The sequence below is a fragment of the Vicia villosa genome, linkage group LG7 (assembly GCF_029867415.1).
Source record: "Vicia villosa cultivar HV-30 ecotype Madison, WI linkage group LG7, Vvil1.0, whole genome shotgun sequence".
Taxonomy (NCBI): Eukaryota; Viridiplantae; Streptophyta; class Magnoliopsida; order Fabales; family Fabaceae; genus Vicia; species Vicia villosa.
Window position 1 is genome coordinate 57740295 of NC_081186.1, and position 19545 is coordinate 57759839.

At 32.5% G+C, this 19545-nt stretch overlaps 1 protein-coding gene across 1 annotated transcript; it reads right to left on the reverse strand.

Annotated features, from left to right (window-relative positions):
* Positions 1 to 16168: 16168 nt before the first annotated feature.
* Positions 16169 to 18869, reverse strand: LOC131619127 (uncharacterized). Its single transcript, XM_058890265.1, has 11 exons — positions 18828 to 18869; positions 18492 to 18587; positions 18140 to 18397; positions 17956 to 18030; positions 17589 to 17866; positions 17315 to 17509; positions 17112 to 17222; positions 16946 to 17027; positions 16752 to 16847; positions 16552 to 16650; positions 16169 to 16302 (listed from the first exon to the last, which is right to left on the reverse strand). The coding sequence occupies exons 1-10, from the start codon at positions 18867 to 18869 to the stop codon at positions 16552 to 16554; spliced, it is 1332 nt and encodes a 443-aa protein (XP_058746248.1). The 3' UTR covers positions 16169 to 16302.
* Between the last annotated feature and the right edge of the window lie 676 nt (positions 18870 to 19545).

Here is a 19545-nt window from a genome sequence, read left to right on the forward strand (position 1 = left end):
TTGATGACGTTGTCTACCAAAAAACTTTATCAAATCTCATCAGTTATAAGAAGTCAAGTCTTAGATGAAATGTTGAAACTTATATTATTGTGAAAGGAAGTGTAAAAGTCCGTCTTATCCATAATATAAATTTATATTGTTTTTGCGAGATAAAAAGCACAAAATATTTCAATAATAAAAATAAATAAATTGTGAAAGTAAATAATAATGGTTTAGTTATAATTAGGGTCATGCTAACATGTGCCCTAAGGGCACATGTTAAGGATACTATAATTAGAAAAAGTTAGATATAATTAAATGGAATAAAATCATATTTAAATTTTCGATAAATTTGAATGCACGCATTCCAATATAAAAATTCTATAAATATCTCATTAACTTGTGCCCTTGGGACACATGTTAGCTTTTTCCCTTATAATTATTATAATAACAATTTAATTTAACATAGTAGTCAATCTTTTAGCACCTACAAGATCAAAAAAAAATCTTGTAGCGGGTGTTTGTTCTATCACCGCCTTAATTGATCCGCGCGAATGATTTAGTAACCGTTGCGCCCTAATCCGCCAAACACTTACATATACGACAGACAAACAAACAAACAACAACAACAACAACGTTGTTTCAATCTCTCTAACAATCTTGTTTCTCAATCTTTCTCATTCTCACTCAATCTTGCTCTGTTCTCTTCTTGCTGTGTTCAATTCTGGTTGTCATGGATTCACCACATTCATCACCACGTTCTCAGATTTCATTTACGTCTCCTCCACCGGCACCAAAACCTAATAAGAAACGGAAGATAGAGTTTTTAGATGATGACATTCCTCAAATGATCACACTATCATCACCTCATCATACTCCCTCACCACTGCTCAAAAGACGCTTGCAATTAATCGATGAAATCATTGATCTTGGTGAGATGCGTTTGGAACTGTATCGTCTCATGGCGGAGACCCAAGAAGGCATGGATGCTGAAAGAAAGAGGAAAATTGCAATCTTGATGTCATTTAGATAGTAACTCTCAACTTATTGTTCCTTTCAATTCATTATGCATTTCCGCTTTCATTCTTGATCATCTGTCAGGTATGTTGTTTTATTTCCCAGTATTATTATTTTGAATCCATCTACTACTATGCTTGTGTCATGATGAGCTGGAAAAAATTCGTCTTCAGGTAATGTATATGTTTTTTCCTTTTCTTGATTTGGTTGGTCACTTGATAGTCTAAAAAGTTACTCTTTTTATTTCCCAAAATTATTTTGAATCCATTACTAACTTGATCGTCGGAGTCTTTGCAGGTACCACACCTTTCCTATGATATGCTCATGTCATGAATAGATCAAAATCAATCTTGAGGTCATTCTTTTGTTTCCTTCTTTTCATTTGGTTTGATTTTCTATTACTGGTGTCTACATTTCAATCTCGTGTCTCGTGTCCGTATTGTATATGTTAATTGTATTAATTAGTTCATAAAAAAGAGTTCAAAATCCATAATATGAAATTTTAGTGCCTTGTCTTGGTCATTATCATCCATATGTAGTAACTGTGTCTATAATAGATATTGATGTACATGAACTTGAAAAGTTGCATATTGTTTTTAATTCATTTCAGATCCTGGTAATTTCCAATGCCCTTGGAGGATTGTTTTAGTTTAGATACAAGCCATCTGGCGGTGTTGAAAAGATAAGGTTTACTCTGTGAACTCAAATAGTTTTGTGATGTACTATCCACAGATGACGGATGAAATTATCATCAGATAGAAGTTGATCCATCTTGTTAGTTAATAATGTTTTCACATCCTGTATTATGTGGTTGATTGTAGGAAACAGATGCTATGCATTTGATGATATTGTTTTTTCTAATAACAAATGTTAGTTTGTTATGGGTGGGAACGGAACCATCAACTGCAACTCTCTCACTCCAACCTCGAAGCCAACCTTATATACCTCTATATGATGATATGGTTTAGTTTTGTTTGAGCATTTAGGAGCTTTAATATACATAATTTTTGGAGATATATAAATATTTCACTTTATTTTTGGAGCTGTAGAGGCATCAACTGCACAAACTTTCGGTACTTAATTGAGTTATTCATAATTTGTTATTGGACCATATGAAATTGTTGAAGAACTTTGGGTAAAAGATATCCTTTATATTTTCTGATTTGTACAAATTTGCTGAAGTGGTTTTCCTTCAATGTGGTTGCAGGGATTTGTCATTGTCTCAGCTCATTTTAAGGTAGTATGTTGTTTTATTTTCCAAAATAATTTTGAATTCATTACTAACTTGATCGTCAGAGTCTTTGCAGGTACCACACCTTTGTTATGCTCATGAGTATGATGAAACAAAAAGGAAGTTTGCTTTTCTATTATCGGTTCCATGAGATTCGGATAATTGATGTAGAAGCAAAACAATAGAAATGTGAGTTATTCTCAATCTGTTTTAGCTCACCAATTCTTGATGATCCTCATTTCTTGGGAAAGAGATAGGAACTACTCAGTTAGATCAGCCTAGCATTTCGTTGGAACTACTCAGTTAGTCTGGAAGCTCAGACAGAGTGAGGATGAGTTGAATCCTGCAATCCTGTAATCAGACTTCAAAATTTGATAAAGTCCTATAAAGAAGATAAGTTAGATCAGCAACACAATTGGATAAACAACAAAATCAGACTTCAACAAGTGGCTTTGATGCTAGTCTCCCTCCTGGATCAATCCATCAACATAATTAGCTAATTGGGATTGTTGGTTTATTTGACAGTAACAAGATCATTGTTTCAATCAAATCATCTCTCTCTCTAATAATCTTGTTTCTTAATCTTTGTCTCCCTCATTCTCTTCTTGCTGTGTTCTCTTCTGGTTACTTTTTTTGTGATGGATTCACCACATTCACCTTGTTCTCAGGTTTCATTTCTGTCACCCCTACCGGCAACAAAACCGGATAAGAATTGAAAGATTTGGTTTTTAGATAGATTCCCCAAATAATGACATTATCACCTCATACTCCCTCACCAATCAAAAAACGCTTGAAATTCATGGATGAAATTATTCATATTGATGAGATGCAGTTAGAATTGTTTTCTCTCATTGAGAAGACTGAAGAAGCCATGGATGCCGAAAGAAAGAGAAAAATTGCAATCTTGATGTCATTTAGATAGTAACCGACAACTTATTATTCCTTTCTATTTTATGCATTATTGATCATATGTAAGGTATGTTGTTTTATTTTCCATTATTATTTTGAATCCATCTTTTACTATGCTTCTGTCATGAGATGATGAGTAGGATCAAAGTCCGTCTTCAGGTAATGTATCTGTGTTTTCCTTTTTAGATTTGGTTATTACAATATATGCAATGTCCTATACAATGCATTCATAGAAAGTAACTAGAAATAGAATGACATTTAGTTTGTGTGATTGACTGTTCTATTATTCTCATATCCAACATTATTTGCTTGGCCTCAATGATAGAACCTTTGCTTTGAAACCTCAATTTTTATAAGACCAATCTCATTATATGTTTGCTTAACTTAGTTTATAATTTGCTCGTAGATTTTGATATCCTTATAGCATGTAAAGATTAAATGTAGTGTAATTCTTGACTTGTTTTTGTATGACCTTGCATATTAGTATTAAGTAGTGCAAGAAGCACCTTGAGTGATCATGACATGATTCACTTTGTTTTTGTTTCACTGTTTCTTTCGGTCATATTTGATAAGGTTACAAATGAAGGCATTCAATTGTTACATCTTCGGAGGCTAAAGTTTCTTCCCAAGCAAACTGAAGGCTAAGAGATAAGTAGTCAAGCTAACAAGAGAATGAGCATCCGTTTACACACACTAGTTGTTGTACTAGTTTATCTGATAATTCTTTTTTTTCTCTAATTGATCTTTCATCGTGTGTATTTATAGTTAATTATACATGATTGAATTAATATACCCTGTAACAGTTATATTTTATTGTTAATCTTTCTCAATTATCTGCATTCCATTGTATTGGCTAACACGCAAATTAAAGAAGTCATCACTCCCCAGCATAAACTAATAATATGTGTTATCTTGAATATTTATTTGACTTCTTTTCCACGCGGTTGTTTTTAAAATATTTCGGACTACTTTGTACTCATAAAATGCTTTTTTGTTTGGTACTTCATGTGAATCTTTACGACCAAGCAAAATTGTGAGCCTTGCCACGTCTACTAATTGATGAGTACACAATTCTCTCAACTACCAATAGACTAATGACTAGTGTTCTCATTTATGAAAAAGTTTAATTATATTATAATTTGATGTATACTAATAATATATATATATATATATATATATATATATATATATATATATATATATATATATATATATATATATATATATATATATATATATATATATATATATATACTAATTGATGAGTACACAATTCTCTCAACTACCAATAGACTAATGACTAGTGTTCTCATTTATGAAAAAGTTTAATTATATTATAATTTGATGTATACTACTAATATATATATATATATATATATATATATATATATATATATATATATATATATATATATATATATATATATATATATATATATATATATATATATATATATATATATATATATGTGTGTGTGTATATATAATATACCTAAATCAAATTGATAACAATGATATTGAATTATGCGGACAGCCTAATCTCTAACATAAATGATTTTTTTCAATAAAAATTAGATATTGACTTATTAAGTTGAGTATTAACATTGAAATCGAATCCAAGATCTCTAGTTAAATTGGAATATATCTCTTATTGAGTTCATTTGTTTTACTTTAAAAAATAAATAAATTTTCTTTTGTATTTTGAAAATTTATTTTTTTAAAAACGTATTTAAAATATTACATTTTTTAAAAAAAATTATTTTTTAATAATTTAAAAATTAATTATGACACCAAGTAACATAAACATATATTATTGAAGATTAAAATATAATCAAAATCATAAAAAAAAAATTAAAAGATATATTTCAAAAATAATTTTTATAAAACTTTTTTAAATAGTTTTAAATTTAAATAATTTTATTGAATTAGAAGAGAGTAAGAGACATTTAGGTAAATCGCGTGTTTGAATAGCATAGCGGAAGATTCATTATATAGGAGAAAATACAAATCGTAATATTAATTACATAGATATCCTATTCTATTCTAGAATACAATAAGAAATTTCTAGGGAATATTCTCTTTATATACATATAATTATCAACACTCCCCCTCAAGTTTTAGAATATAAATCAAATGCACCAAACTTGTTACATATATAATTGGTTATGGGACTTCGAAGGGCCTTTGTAAACACATATGTTAATTAATCATTCGAGATGACAAAGTCTGTGGAGATATCGCCTGACTCGATCTTCTCTTTGACAAAGTGACAATCTACCTCAATATGTCTGGTCCTTTCATGGAAGATCGAATTTGAAGCAATGTGCAATGCAACTCGATTATCACAAATAAGTGTCATTGGTCTTGCTTCTTCAATTTGAAGTTCCTTAAGCAACTATTTTAACCAAATAAGTTCACATGTTGCCATTGCCATGACCCTATATTATGCCTCAACGCTTGATCTTGCAACTACATTTTGTTTCTTGCTTTTCCAAGATATAAGGTTTCCTCCAACAAGTATACAACTGAGTGACCCTGCCCAATCAGCATCTGAGTATCCAACTATCTGAGTATGTCCTTTGTCTTTATACATAACACCTTTTCCTAGAGAACACTTTATATATCTTAGAATCTGGACAACAAAATCCATGTATTCCTTGCAAGGATAATTTAAGGAGTAGCTTACCACACTAACTACAAAAGGGATGTTTGGTCGAGTGACTGTGAGATAATTCAATTTTCGAACCCATCTCCTATATCTTCCTGGGTCAGATACAGGCTCCCCTTGATTGGATAGTAGTTTGACACTTGGATCCAAAGGGTATCAGTTGGTTTTACATTCAATATTCATGTTTCTTCCAAAATATCCATTGCATATTTCTACTGGAAAATCACCAAACCATTTCTAGATTGGGCCACCTTAATTCCCAAGAAGTAGCGGAGTTTGCCAAGATCTTTTGTCTAGAATTGATTTGAGAGATGTTGTTTCAACTTGAGTATCCCCTACTGATCATTGCCAGTTATGACAATATCATCTACATATACAATAAGATATATGCATCCTTGGGCAGAATGACGATAAAACACAGAATGGTCAGCTTCACTACGGACCATACTAAATTGTTGTACTACAGTGCTGAATCTTCCAAACCAAGCTCTTGGAGATAGATCGCTTAAAACCATAAAGAGACCTCTGTAGCCTCACACCATATTCGAGGACTCCCCCTGAGCAACAAACCCAGGTGGTTGCTCCATACATACTTCCTCTTCAAGATCTCCATTTAAAAAGACATTTTTGATGTCAAGTTGATGAAAAGGCTAATATCGAATGGATGCAATGGCTAGAATAAGTCTAACAGATGCCATCCTGGCTACAGGCGGGAAGGTATCACTATAATCCAACCCAAAAATTTGAGTGTATTCTTTGGCAACCAAGCGAGCTTTAAAATGATCGATCTTTCCATCTTATCTAACCTTCGCTGTAAAAGCCAACAACAACTTACTACGAATTTCCCAGGGGGTAGAGGTACCAGTTCCCATGTACCGCCGCTTTGAAGAGCACGCATTTCATCTATCATTTCTTGCCTCCACTCAGGGTGGGATAATGTTTCACCTAAAGTGTTAGGAATAGAAACAGAAGACAAAAAAGACAAACAAGTATATTGTAAAGGGGAAAGACGATGATAACATAAATCAATATAATATGGAGAAGGTTTTCGTGTTTGACGTATACCTTTTTGAAGGGAAATCAGAAGATCAGGCTTAGGTTGCAGGATCAGATCCAGTGATAGAGAAGGCGTCGAAGGAGAATTTGCAATGACCTCAGGGACAAATACTGCCTCAGGAATAGGTACGGCAGAAATGGTTGGGGACGGTGGTATGTTTGAAGTGGGCGGGAAGTGGGAGAGTCAACCATAGGTCTATAATGATAAGTGATAATGGGAAATGGAACTTCCGAAAGAGGTGTATGGGTACTTTCCTGAAGGGGTTCCGAAGTTACTTGGCTAGACTCAAAGTATGGAACAGACTCAAAGAAGGTAACATAAGTTGATACGATGTATCATTGTAGAGTATGTGAGTAGCAACAATAACCTTTTAAGGATCTATGATAACCAAGAAAAACACACTTTAGTGATCGAGCTGATAGTTTATCAAGACCAGGGGAGAGTGTGTACAAAACATGTAGATCCGAAGACTCGAGGAGGAATTGGATGAAGAGGAGAGTTTGAAAACAAGATTGAGTGAGAGATTTTATTATTAAGATCAAGGCATACGATTAATGAGGTAACATGCCCTAAGCAACACATCCCCCCCAAAACCGGAGAAGAACATTACCATGGAGAAGTAGAATTCAAGTGGTTTCTACGAGATGCCGAATTTAACATTCGGCTACCCCATTTTATTGGGGTGTATGAGGACAAGATGTTTGGTGCGGAATACTATTGGATGACATAAAAGTTTGAAAAATAAAAATAAAAAACACAAAATAAATAGATTAAAGTTACAATAAAACTTTTTTTCTTAGTTTTTTTCACCCCTACAAAATAAATAAAAAAATATTCCTTGAACTGTGAGAGAAAAAAAAAAACTCATATGTTAGTGAGACAGGCATTGAAAATAATAACAGCGTGGGTCATTAGACTAAATTATTGTAACAATTTCAAAGATAATTAATATGTATTTTTAAAAGAGTTTAATTGCTATGCATTCTCAGTGTAAAACTTTTTGCACTATCAATACATCACAACCACTCAATTATAATAAAATAAAATATCATAAATACAAATAAAAATAAAATAATAATATAATAATGGCTTAGGGATAAACTATTTTTACAAAGAAAGGTGCACCGCCTTATTCCGCGAATAGGATAGTACCGTTGCACCCTAATCCGCGAAGCCAAACATTATAAATACAAACAAAGAAACAACAACAATGTTGCTTCAATCAAATCATTTCTCTCTCTAACAATCTTGTTTCTCAATCTTGTTCTGTTCTCTTCTTGCTGTGTTCAATTCTGCTTCTGATGGAATCACCACATTCATCACCACGTTCTCACATTTCATTTCCGTCACCCCCACCTGCATCAAAACCTAATAAGAAACGAAAGTTACAATTTTTAGATGATGACATTCCTCCTCAAATGATCGCACTATCATCTCCACTGCTCAAAAGACGCTTAGAGTTCATGGATGAAATCATTGAGCTCGGTGAGATGCGTTTGGAACTGTATCGTCTCATGGGGGAGACCCAAGAAGCCATCGACGCTGAAAGAAAGAGGAAAATTGCAATCTTGATGTCATTTAGATAGTAACTCTCAACTTATTGTTCCTTTCAATTCACTATGCATTTCTGCATTCGTTCTTGATCATCGGTCAGGTATGTTGTTTTATTTCCCAATGTTATTTTGAATCTATCTCTAAGGTACCACACTCTTGCTTGTATTATGATGAGTAGGATCAAAATCAGTCATCAGGTAATTAAAGGTAATGATGTATCTGCGTTTTCCTTTTTTGATTTGGTTCTTACAATATATGCAAATATTGAGCTGTTTAGGTCTTTAGAATGCATTCATAGAAAGTAATTCACTGTAACCAGAAATAGAATGACATTTAGTATGTGTGGTTAAGGAGGACTTCTTTTTCAAAGACTTCCCATAAAGATCAGTGTCACTCTTTTATGCTTATTACATCATCTCTTGCTAATCCCATCTTTTTGTTTTGTCTAAAAAGTTACTCTTAGTGTCTCTTCTTTTATTTCCCAAAATTACTTTGAAGCAATAGCTTACTTGTTTATCCAAGTCTTTGCAGGAAGGTACCACAGCCTTGCTATGCTCATGTCATGAATAGATCAAAATCAGTGTTGAGGTCATTACAGGTAATGTTCTTGTCTTGTCTATTTTCATTTGGTTTTTACAATATATGAAAGGTGATTTGTTTTGTTAGAAATAGTACATACTGCACAAATATAGTGAAGGAATGCTACTTTCTAAACACAGTGAGTGGTTGGGTTCTGCAGTTTGTTTTGAGCTGTTTCTGGAACTTTCTTTTTTATCTACTGGTAATGGTGGTATTGATTTTTCATTTTGATATATAATTGTGGAGTCCCAGCCCCAAACAAGAAGGTTTGATGATTTGCTCCCTTTACTATGATACCACACCACTATACTAAAGCTGCTTTGGGGATAAGGGCACCTTTGATTTGGAAGTATAATCCGGTCTGCATCCCAGCTATTTTTTGTACTGAGTTCCATGCATTTTATTATTATTAAATCACTTACATTTGTGATTCTACTAGATGAAAAGTGTTACTCGTTTGTTAATTTCTCTGTAGCACCTACACCTCTTATCAAAAATGTGTCCGGTGTCCGACACGTGTTGGTGCCCGACAGCGACACATATGCACATTCAATTTATTCATTTGTTCAAAGTATTATCGGTGTCAATGTGTCACTGTCGTGTCCCGTATCCGTGTTTTATAGGTTAATTGTATTAATTAGTGCGTAAAAAAAGTTCAAAATCCATAATATGAAATTTTGTGCCTTGTCCTGGTCTTATTATTCATATGTAGTAACAGTGTCTTTAATAGATATTGATGAACATGGACTTGAGAAGTTGCATTCTGTTTTTAATTCATTTCAAATCCCGATAATTTCCGATGCTCTTGGTGGATTGTTGTTGGTTTAGTTACAAGTCATGCTAGAGGTGTTCAAAAAGTAAGGTTTACTTTGTGTACTTAATTAGTTAGCAATGTTTTCACATCCTGTATCATGTGGTTGGTTGCAGGAAACAAATGCTATGCATTTGATGATATTGTTTTTTCTAATGACAAATGTTAGTATTTTAGTTTTATGTTGTGGGTGGGAATAGAGCCATCAACCTTAACTCTCTCACTTCAACCTCCAACCATCAAGCCAACCTTATATCTCTATATGATGATATGGTTTAGTTTTGTCTTTGCTTTTTGGAGCTTTTAATGAAAGAGAAAATTATTTCAATTTATAGGTGGAGTTGTAGAGGCAGTAACTGCACAAAATTTGTGTACATAATTGAGTTATTGATAATTTCATACTGGACCATATGAATTTGTTGAAGAACTTCGCAGTTACTGAATATTATTATATTTGTATGACTTCTAAAATCATTTTATTGGGACCTTGGGCAAAAGACATCCTTCATATTATTTGAATTGTACAAATTTTCTGAAGTGGTTTTCCTTCAATGTGGTTGCAGGGATTTGTCATTGTCTCAGCTCATTTTAAGGTAGTATGTTGTTTTATTTTCCAAAATAATTTTGAATTCATAACTAACTTGATCGTCAGAGTCTTTGCAGGTACCACACCTTTGTTATGCTCATGAGTATGATGAAATATAAAGGAAAGCCAACATCTCAAAAACATGGTAGGAAGTTTGCTTTGCTGTGATCGGTTCCACGAGATTTAGAAAGTGATACAGACACACCTTTGATTTGGGTTGCTGGTCATGCTCAACAAGCTGCTAGAGTGTTCCTGAACAGAAGCTGCCCGCGGTCTACCGTATTGGAAGCACAATCTGTTCTTCAACCCAACTATGAGTGGATGACTGTCATTGACATGAAGGCCTGCTGGAACATTGGAAGGGTAGAAGGTGAAAATGTTGGGTGACAACTGGTTCTGGGTCAGACTGAGTTTGAATTGTGGTGCTAGGCAAGGATGTGACATGTGTAGACTTTATAAGCGGATATTGGCGTATTGGCGTATATGAATGAGAATGGAGAAGAGCCTTGTTTCAATGTGAGGAGGGTGTGATGGAGAGGAAATGAGTTCAGCTGTGGCAACTTAGTGCTGGTGGAAGGGATGGGAAATTACGCGATGCAGGAAGCAGGTGATAAACTAGTGGGGAATGTGGGAATAGTTGGATCAAGTAAATATGGCATGAAATTTGGCATACATCAGTGCCAAATCATTACTTTGTCAAATATCTTTGTTTCCCCGCTTTTATGCTCATTACTTTGGGAGGCAAGAACAAGTCATATTTCTAAAACCAGATTTACATGCCTTCGGTTATTGCCAACAATGCTGCAAAACTTATCTAAGAATTCAATGAATCTAATGAAAATTATGCCCCTTAAGCCTCCCATGTACCTGCAGCCGCAACTTGGGGGGGCTTCTCAAGAAAATGAATGTTGATGCAAGTTCTTTAGTGATTCCTTCACTCCTGTGACTGGGTATTATAACTTATTCCTTCGCTCCTAGAAGCTCATTCTTTCTTTTCTTTTTTTTTTTAAAATTCTGAGACATATAGCGTAAAGGGTGTGTCCTCCTTCTGAGATGTGTTCCACGATTCCTGAATGATGGCGATATCGTCCAAAACTAATTTGTTCCTGCCTGAGAGATGTGTCTTGGATCTGGGTTTTCTTGTCCATTCCGTCGTGCATCTTCATATAATCTCCGTGGTTCCGATCTAGGTGCTGATTTTGTCTTCATATAGTCTTCCCATATGTTGTGCGGTTTCCTTATCCTGCTGCATGTGCATATGGTGATCTAGTCTAGTATGTTGTTCCTGCAAAAAGATAATATTTTCAAACCTATGATTGCCCTGTGCATTCTTTATAAGCTCCTGCAATTGTTGTGTTGGTAATTCAAAGTGAGTGTTAGATTCAAAGTTTATCTTGTTCTTTTTCCTTTTTCAGAGACTTGTCATAAAAGTGCGTGTTAGATTCTTATACTTATATAACAGCATGTGTTGGTAATTCAATCTTTAGTTTTGCCATGGTTTCCTAGAAGCTACAAAGTGGAGCTTCAAGACACCAATTACAGCTACTAAAATTGAGATTGTTGGGTTTATTTGACAGTAATGTATAGTGTAAACTTACCAAGTTTTTACCTATTTATTGAACTACTACAAAATATGATTTCTATGTATTTACCTATTTGTTGAAATACTAGAAAAAATGATTCACTATAGGGGTGTTCGCGGTGCGGTTTGGTTCGGTTTTGAGCATAAAAGTCATCCTAACCGCGAGATAAAAATGCATGCGGTTCGGTTTGGTTCGGTTGATTTTTAATAAGTCATCCAATCCAAACCAAACCAAACCAATGCGGTTAGGATCGGTTCGGTTGATTGCGGTTTACACTATAAAATAAAAATGTACTGAAATAAAAGGAAAAAAGAAAGAATTCAATGCCAATATAATATATGATATTATACCATACAAAAGAAATTATATTATAAGAACAGTAGAGAACTAAAAATATATTATAAATGAAATACATATATTAGACAGTAGACAATTACATATATATATATTAGACAGTAGACAATTACATATATATGTAGCTCAATAAAATACAAAAACTAAGTTGATTATGCCAAAACTTAAGTTAATAAATTAATTCTTAAAATTCAAAACGTGAGGTGTGGCTTTATGCAATTAGATTTGGAAAGATAATAAATTAACTATTAATATTCAAAACTTAAGTTAAACATTCGGTTTGGTTCGGTTTTGTGAAATACAAACCGCAAACCAAACCGAACCGCGCGGTTCAGTCCAAAAATCATCCAAAATCATCCAAACCAAATGCGATTTTTTGCGGTTTCGGTTTGGATTGGTTCGATTTGCGGTTTTGCTTTTGAATTGGTTCGGATACGATCACCCCTAATTCACTAAGTCAGTGAATTTTGATTGATCTATGTGATTTATTTGGATCGTCTTGCCTCTGTTTGAAACTTTATAATTGCAAAACAATAAGAGAATAAATAAGAAATAATTATGAGAAATAGATCATTACTTGATTAAACAATAAAGTTATGTTTTCTAGCTTTTGAAGGGACTCGTTTGCATACGGTGATCACTAAGACTGTGTTTATTTATGGTGATGTGAGAGAGTCTAAAAAGACTGAAATTAATGAGATTTTTTTTCCTTTTTTGAATGGAAAATGTTAGATATAAAATTAATTTGATGTTTTTTTAGTATAAGAGAAAGATAATAAAAAAAATTGCCATATATATATGGCAATTTTATTTTTACAACAACAAAAAATCACATCAATGTAAACTGGAACTCGATTATATTAACCTAAAAAACTAATTAATATTATGTTAGACTTTTGTTATTGTCTTCCAATTTCCACAACCACTCATATATTTTAATATTAAACTTTTTTAATTACATGTATGGTACATACCTCATCCTGCGCTTCTATAGTCATATACTATCTAGTATTTTTGTTAAAATGATTTTTATGGAAGTAATAAAACACTATATGCATATTTTCTAGGTTGAGAAATTAATTATTTTTGAAGATAAAAATAAAATGAAGGTTTCATTTTGAAAATATTGTAAAACGAATAATAACAAACTATTTTGAATATAAAATGATGGTATCATTTTGAAAATATTATAAAAAGAATAATAAGATACTATTTTGAATAAAAAAACTAAATCAGATTCATGGTTAACGTAATTAACTAAAAAATGATTTATACTTACAATATTGAGAATATCACATCAATCTTTCTATACTCAAATATTTTTTTTCTCAAAATATTTCTCTATCACGCTCTCTCCCTTCCTCTTTTTATATGCAACTTTCTTCTTCTTTTCTATTTTTTTTATTGTAAAAAAACTTTAAATATAAAATAAAATGAAGAATATTAGTACACCCCAAATATGTATTCCCTATTAATCATTTTCTCTTTTTTTTTTCAAGTCAAAACTAATAACAATTAGAGCAACCTCGCCTACAACCATAACCATAAACGGTCTCATGTCAACAGAGTTTATACTGAAGCTACTTGTGTAGATCTGTTTTTCTTTTAACAAAAAAATAAAAATATTAATTTTCTTATGCATATTATAGTCCTTAAAAATGTTGTAAAAAACAAAAAAGAAACAGAACACTTTATCAAAGTCATTAAAATGGCAAAATATTAAACAAAATCAACCTGAATAGCAAACTTGAAAATATTTAAATCAAATTCATAAACACAGAAAAATCGTTAAACACAAAATTAATTGGCAAAGGAAATGATGAAACCAAAGTCATGTAAATATAAAATCATGAAAAACATAATCAAACTCATTTAAATGGTCAAACATTAGTTAGTAACATTAATAAAGTTATCTAAAATGTAGAAAGAGAAAAGAAAAAAAAAAACTAAAATCAGACATGTTCTTGTATCAACAAAGAGAGAACATGAATTATGAAAGAACATCTTCTAAGAATAAATAAAACAAAACAACGAAGCATAAGATGCAAAAAGAAGGGAGAGAAACTTCCCTCTCAACAGAATGACTAATTTTATGCTTTATAGATAGTAATCTGATAAAGTTGAAATTGAGGAAGAAGAAAGGTAATGAGAAGGAAAAGATGAGTGAGAGAAAAAGGATGGAGAGAGTGGTTTAACGAGTGATTTTGTGAAACTAATAGAAGAAAGGATGGAAGTGTGTTGTTCAAGTGGGTAAAAAAATATTTGAAATTTGGGAGAGAAATAGATATATGTAATGGAAATGCGATGGTTGAAAGGAAATTATGATGGAAAAGCAGACAAATTGATTTTACCTATATTTGATTTACAAATAGAAATAAGATGTTCAATCGTGAAATGTGGAGGGAACATTTGAAATAGGTGTAAATGAAGCAAAAATAATAGGTTATAGTAGAACCAGAGGGGACATTTGATTGAGGAATGCAGAAATTGGACCAAGAAAACCCCTCACTTGGATAGATGGTAACACTAGATATAGGGAAAATTGGTCTTTTCCACAACCATCCATCTTCATATATTATAGATTATGTTATTTTTGTTTTTATTTTTAGATGGATTAATTTATATCGGTTTATTCTTTTTGGGGATTTCTCATGCTCCTACACATGTGGACCTTTCTCAAGAATCACCACACAAGAGCACATCTCTCATTTACTTTGAACCACTTGATCATCATTAATCGGTCGTGCGTATTTCAAGTATGATAATAGAGAGACAAATACAACAACCTCTCATATATAAGTGTGACTCTAATTCACATTAAAATAAGATTCATTACCCATTAGCAAAGTTTCAACTCAATATTTTACCAACTTCAGCATTAGAGTGCTATCCTTTTTTGCAAGTACTATCTTTGTTCATCGAAGAATCATCTCAGATGCACCAGAAACATTCCATGATGGTCTCCAATCATCTTAAATTTCAATATGAGACAATGATATGGTTTGTAGGAACTAGTAAACCAAAATATCTTGATCTAAAAGAATCACCTTCCTCCCCCAACATGTTCTAGTTCGTCTAACACATCCTTAGGTTCCTATAGTGCATTCTCAATTTCTTCCACTAGATATTTTGGTTTCTTCTCTAGTGCTCTTATTTTAACACTCTCAAGTCTCGATTGATGCTCCAATCACGGGATATCTTCTGCTGAACATCTTTACACTACGCCAAACATGCACATAGACAGCGCTTTTTTTGGCATTAGGCAGCGCTTAAAAGCGCTATCTATTCCCCCGCTGCCGTAGGTAAAGGCAGCGCTTTTTTTCACCTTGAAAACGCTGCTAAAGGCACCCTTAAGTCAGCACTTTTACCTATAAAGCGCTGCTAAAGGCCTACTTTAGACAGCGTTTTTTCACCTTGAAAACGCTGCTAAAGACCCCCTTTAGACAGCGCTTTTCTGAAACAATTCTTAAGAAAAATCCTCATAAAAGCGCTGCCAAAGGCCACCTTTAGGTAGCGCTTTCCCCACAAGCGCTGCTAAATCACCACTTTAGCCAGCGCTTTTTTCTTAAATGCGCTGTTAAAAGCCCCCTTTAGGCAGCGCTTTTCTGAAACAGTTTTTAAATAGCTTTAAGGCAGCGCTTCTCTTCTAAAGCGCTGTCTAATGTCCACGAAATTTTTAAATAGGTCTATTTAAAATAGGCTTTCCCCAGGTTTTCACCACATTTTGCACCTGTACAATATACCATTACAAATTTCACCGATAAACAACAAAAAGGATGCTAAGAATATATATATATACGAATAAACTTTGAATTTTTTATATGCTAAGAATATATTAATAAACAACAAAATTACATCCAATTCAATGAAAACAATTGCATTATCCAAAACATTGTTATTTTTTACAAAAGTCAAAAGGATGCTTAATATCTACTTTTCCTTCTTGCCAGCTAACCTTTTTACCCTTCAATATCCTGCAATTGCATCAAATTAACCATTATATATAATCACAAAACAGAATAACAGAAAACCAAAAACAAAATAATATAAAGGTGAAAAACATTCTACATTAGTGTATATAAAACCATTCTACATTTTCCACGAATGTATTTCAAACGGCCTACATATCACTTAATAGTCTATGTAGATAAATCAAATATTAATGCAACATGCACTTGGCTATACTCAAAATTCTCATCAATTATAGTAAAATTTCAGTATACCTATACAACTTTCAACTCAATCATGAATTGACACCATTCCTCCTTAAGTTCATCCATCTTAGATTTTGAGTAAGTAGCACACTTGAAGTCGTCAAAATACTACAAAATAATATAACATGGTATGTTTAAGTTAAAGCTATTTAATTATATGAGAAATATGTGTTAAATATTAAAATAACTCTTAAGTTAGAAATCCATACCTTGGACGGAATCTCTATTTGATTCGAAAGAAGAATTTCTTTCATAAACTGCAACATGTAAAAACCGCAATCTACTTCATTACGCTGCCTAGGACACTACACATGGAAAGAAAATATGGATAAGGCCTAAGTTTTATCACGTATATATCATCGCTATTTATATAATCAAAATTGTGAAACATTAATTAATTTACCTCCACTTGAATCCATGTGATGTTGTTGGCTTTACTCTTTGGTACTTGACTTCCTCTTTGTGCTCGAAAAACTTGTATAACGCTAATAAAACATAAACGCATAATTTAAAACAATTCCCATAAATAAATAAATATACACACGAATATTTATAACAATCTCACTTACGTATCAACCAAATTCTTCATAGCTTCGTATGTACTAACTGGATTGTGTAAGGAATCCAGAAAATATACAACTTCACTGATAGGATTAATCGCGACCAACAACCAATGTCCACTGTAAGGCAAAACAAATGTGAGATGAAAACTTTCTACACAATGTAAAAATATGAAAAATTATAATAGATGAATTTAGAATTAAAGTCTAACCCGTTGCCAGTATTAAACGGTAAAAAGAATAACTTTTCTGAATTTATGCTGGCCATAAAACGATTGAGTACATACGCCATGACTTCATCCGGTTTAGATATCATTAACCCTAAGTTGGTAATGAAGGGAGCTAAGAAAGCGAATCTTTGCCTCAATCTCAATCCAGTCGGGTGCATCAATCTTTCATACAAAAACCTTAAATAAAAGACCTCATTAACATTTGAAATGAGTAAATGAATTGTTCATTTAATTAAACAAATTAGATCGGATATACCTTATGTATGTATCAATAACACCGAGGCCTAATTGCGTATGTTCAAAAATTTGTTCAAAATCCTCCATACCAATTGTTTCTTGATGCTCAATACCAAACACATCTTCCTCCATAGGCACAAGACGGGTGTTTCCTTGCGGAATATCAGAGAGTTCTAAAGAAGTTAAAAGGCACGACCTAAACTTACTAGGATTAGGTTTTTTCTTAGCCGCGGTCTTAACAACGACCTTTTCAGGCTTCTTACCCTTACTGACATCTTCAATCTCTTGAGCATGCATCTAATTAAAGATCATATAATTAGTTAAGTGAAATATAAGATCACGAATTAACATTTTTCATGCATAAATATCATATAATTGTGATGTACCTGTTTTATTGATGTAACTGACTCGATTTTCCGCGGAGGCTCCTTGTCTTTTGCTTTGGATTTTGTTGGAGTACTCTTAATAACATAACCATGTAAAAACAAATGTGCGTAAAATGCGGGTAAAAACTTTGAATACTCAAAGATTCATATATATATATATATATATATATGGTTTTAAGCATACCTCATCATCTACACTAATAAGGCTTGACGGCCATGCAACAAACGAACCTATTGCATCTCCCACCAATGTGGCATCCGAAACATCGTCAGGATGCGGTAATAACGCATCCTTCTCTACAGCAATGTCAACTGATACTTTTAAACAGCCAGTAGGGAGCGGTCTAGTGTGAAGTAATTCTCCCAAAGTATTATGCACTTTTCCCTTGCCAACCATCCGATAAGTTGGTGATGATAAGTAGAGTTGGCAAGGTGAAATGCCCTAAAACCAATAATAAATTTCAAATTGTTATTGTGTATATATTTCAATTAAATAAATTAAGCTACTTTAATTTCATAATAATATATATAATTACCTCTGGAAGATTCGGTTGAAAATTACAACCAATACTACCTTTGTCACTAGTAGCTTTACAACCTGAAGCTTGCTCTCTTAAATCTTTTTCCCTTTTCTATAAAATCAAATGGTGAAGCTCATTCGCATAGAAAAGAGCTTGGAAAAAATTCCTGTTGAAAACATCGAGACTCTTATAAACTACCTTGTCACATTCCTTCTTTAGTTTTTTTCTTAGCCAACACTGCCACAGCCAGAGCGACTTCTTTCTAACCAATGGTTTTACACTACTCAATGATAATTTTTCAAGAGAGTCCACCTTCTGCTTTAGCTTTGATGAAACTCAAAATGATTTGACCAACGAGTCAGACTTTTCAACAAGGTTAGACGACGACCCCATAATAGTAGGAAAGGGGTAGATTTCCCCCATCTTTTTTTCTTAAGAGTACACTACTAGAAATATTCAATTTTCCTGCGGATTTAAACTAAATTTCCGCAAGAAACACGTTTGATGCGGTTTTTCGTCCCCAGCTAAAACCTTCGTAGATAATATTTTTTTATATTACTTTTTAATTTAAAGATTCAATATTAGTAAAGTATAGATAACTTTTGTTCCAATAAAATAACAATTGAATATAGTGTCTTAGTGGTATATATTTGGTGCAATATGTGTTAAAATTGGGGATTGATTTTTAGTACTAGTCTAATCCTCATTAAAAAAATTTAAACTTTTTATACCTTTATTTTTCAAAACTTTCATACTTATTATTAAAATATAAGTTGAAGAATTAAATAAATATATATCAAAATTTGCATACCATTTATTTTATTAAAAACTAAGATTAAAATTAAAAATTAATTAAAATACATCATAAGTAATAGCATAGAAAAAATAAAGATTAAAATTAAACTAAATAGAAAACATAATAAAAATTAATAAAATAGAAAAAATAATAATTAATTATTTTTAAAACAAACATAAGTTATAAATATGTTTAAGTTGCAGCAAAATCCGCAGGTAAATTTCCTGCAGAATTACCTGCGGATTCTTATTATTGTTAGGTTTTATTAAAATA

Excerpts from the sequence above, each read along its gene's own strand:
- LOC131619127 (XM_058890265.1), bottom strand. The coding sequence starts at position 18,869 with ATGGGGTCGTCGTCTAACCTTGTTGAAAAGTCTGACTCGTTG. Across the intron at positions 18,031-18,139 it reads TTATTAGTGTAGATGATGAG|AGTACTCCAACAAAATCCAA; the intron begins GTATGCTTAAAA and ends TATGTTATTAAG. Across the intron at positions 16,848-16,945 it reads TCACATGGATTCAAGTGGAG|TGTCCTAGGCAGCGTAATGA; the intron begins GTAAATTAATTA and ends TTCCATGTGTAG.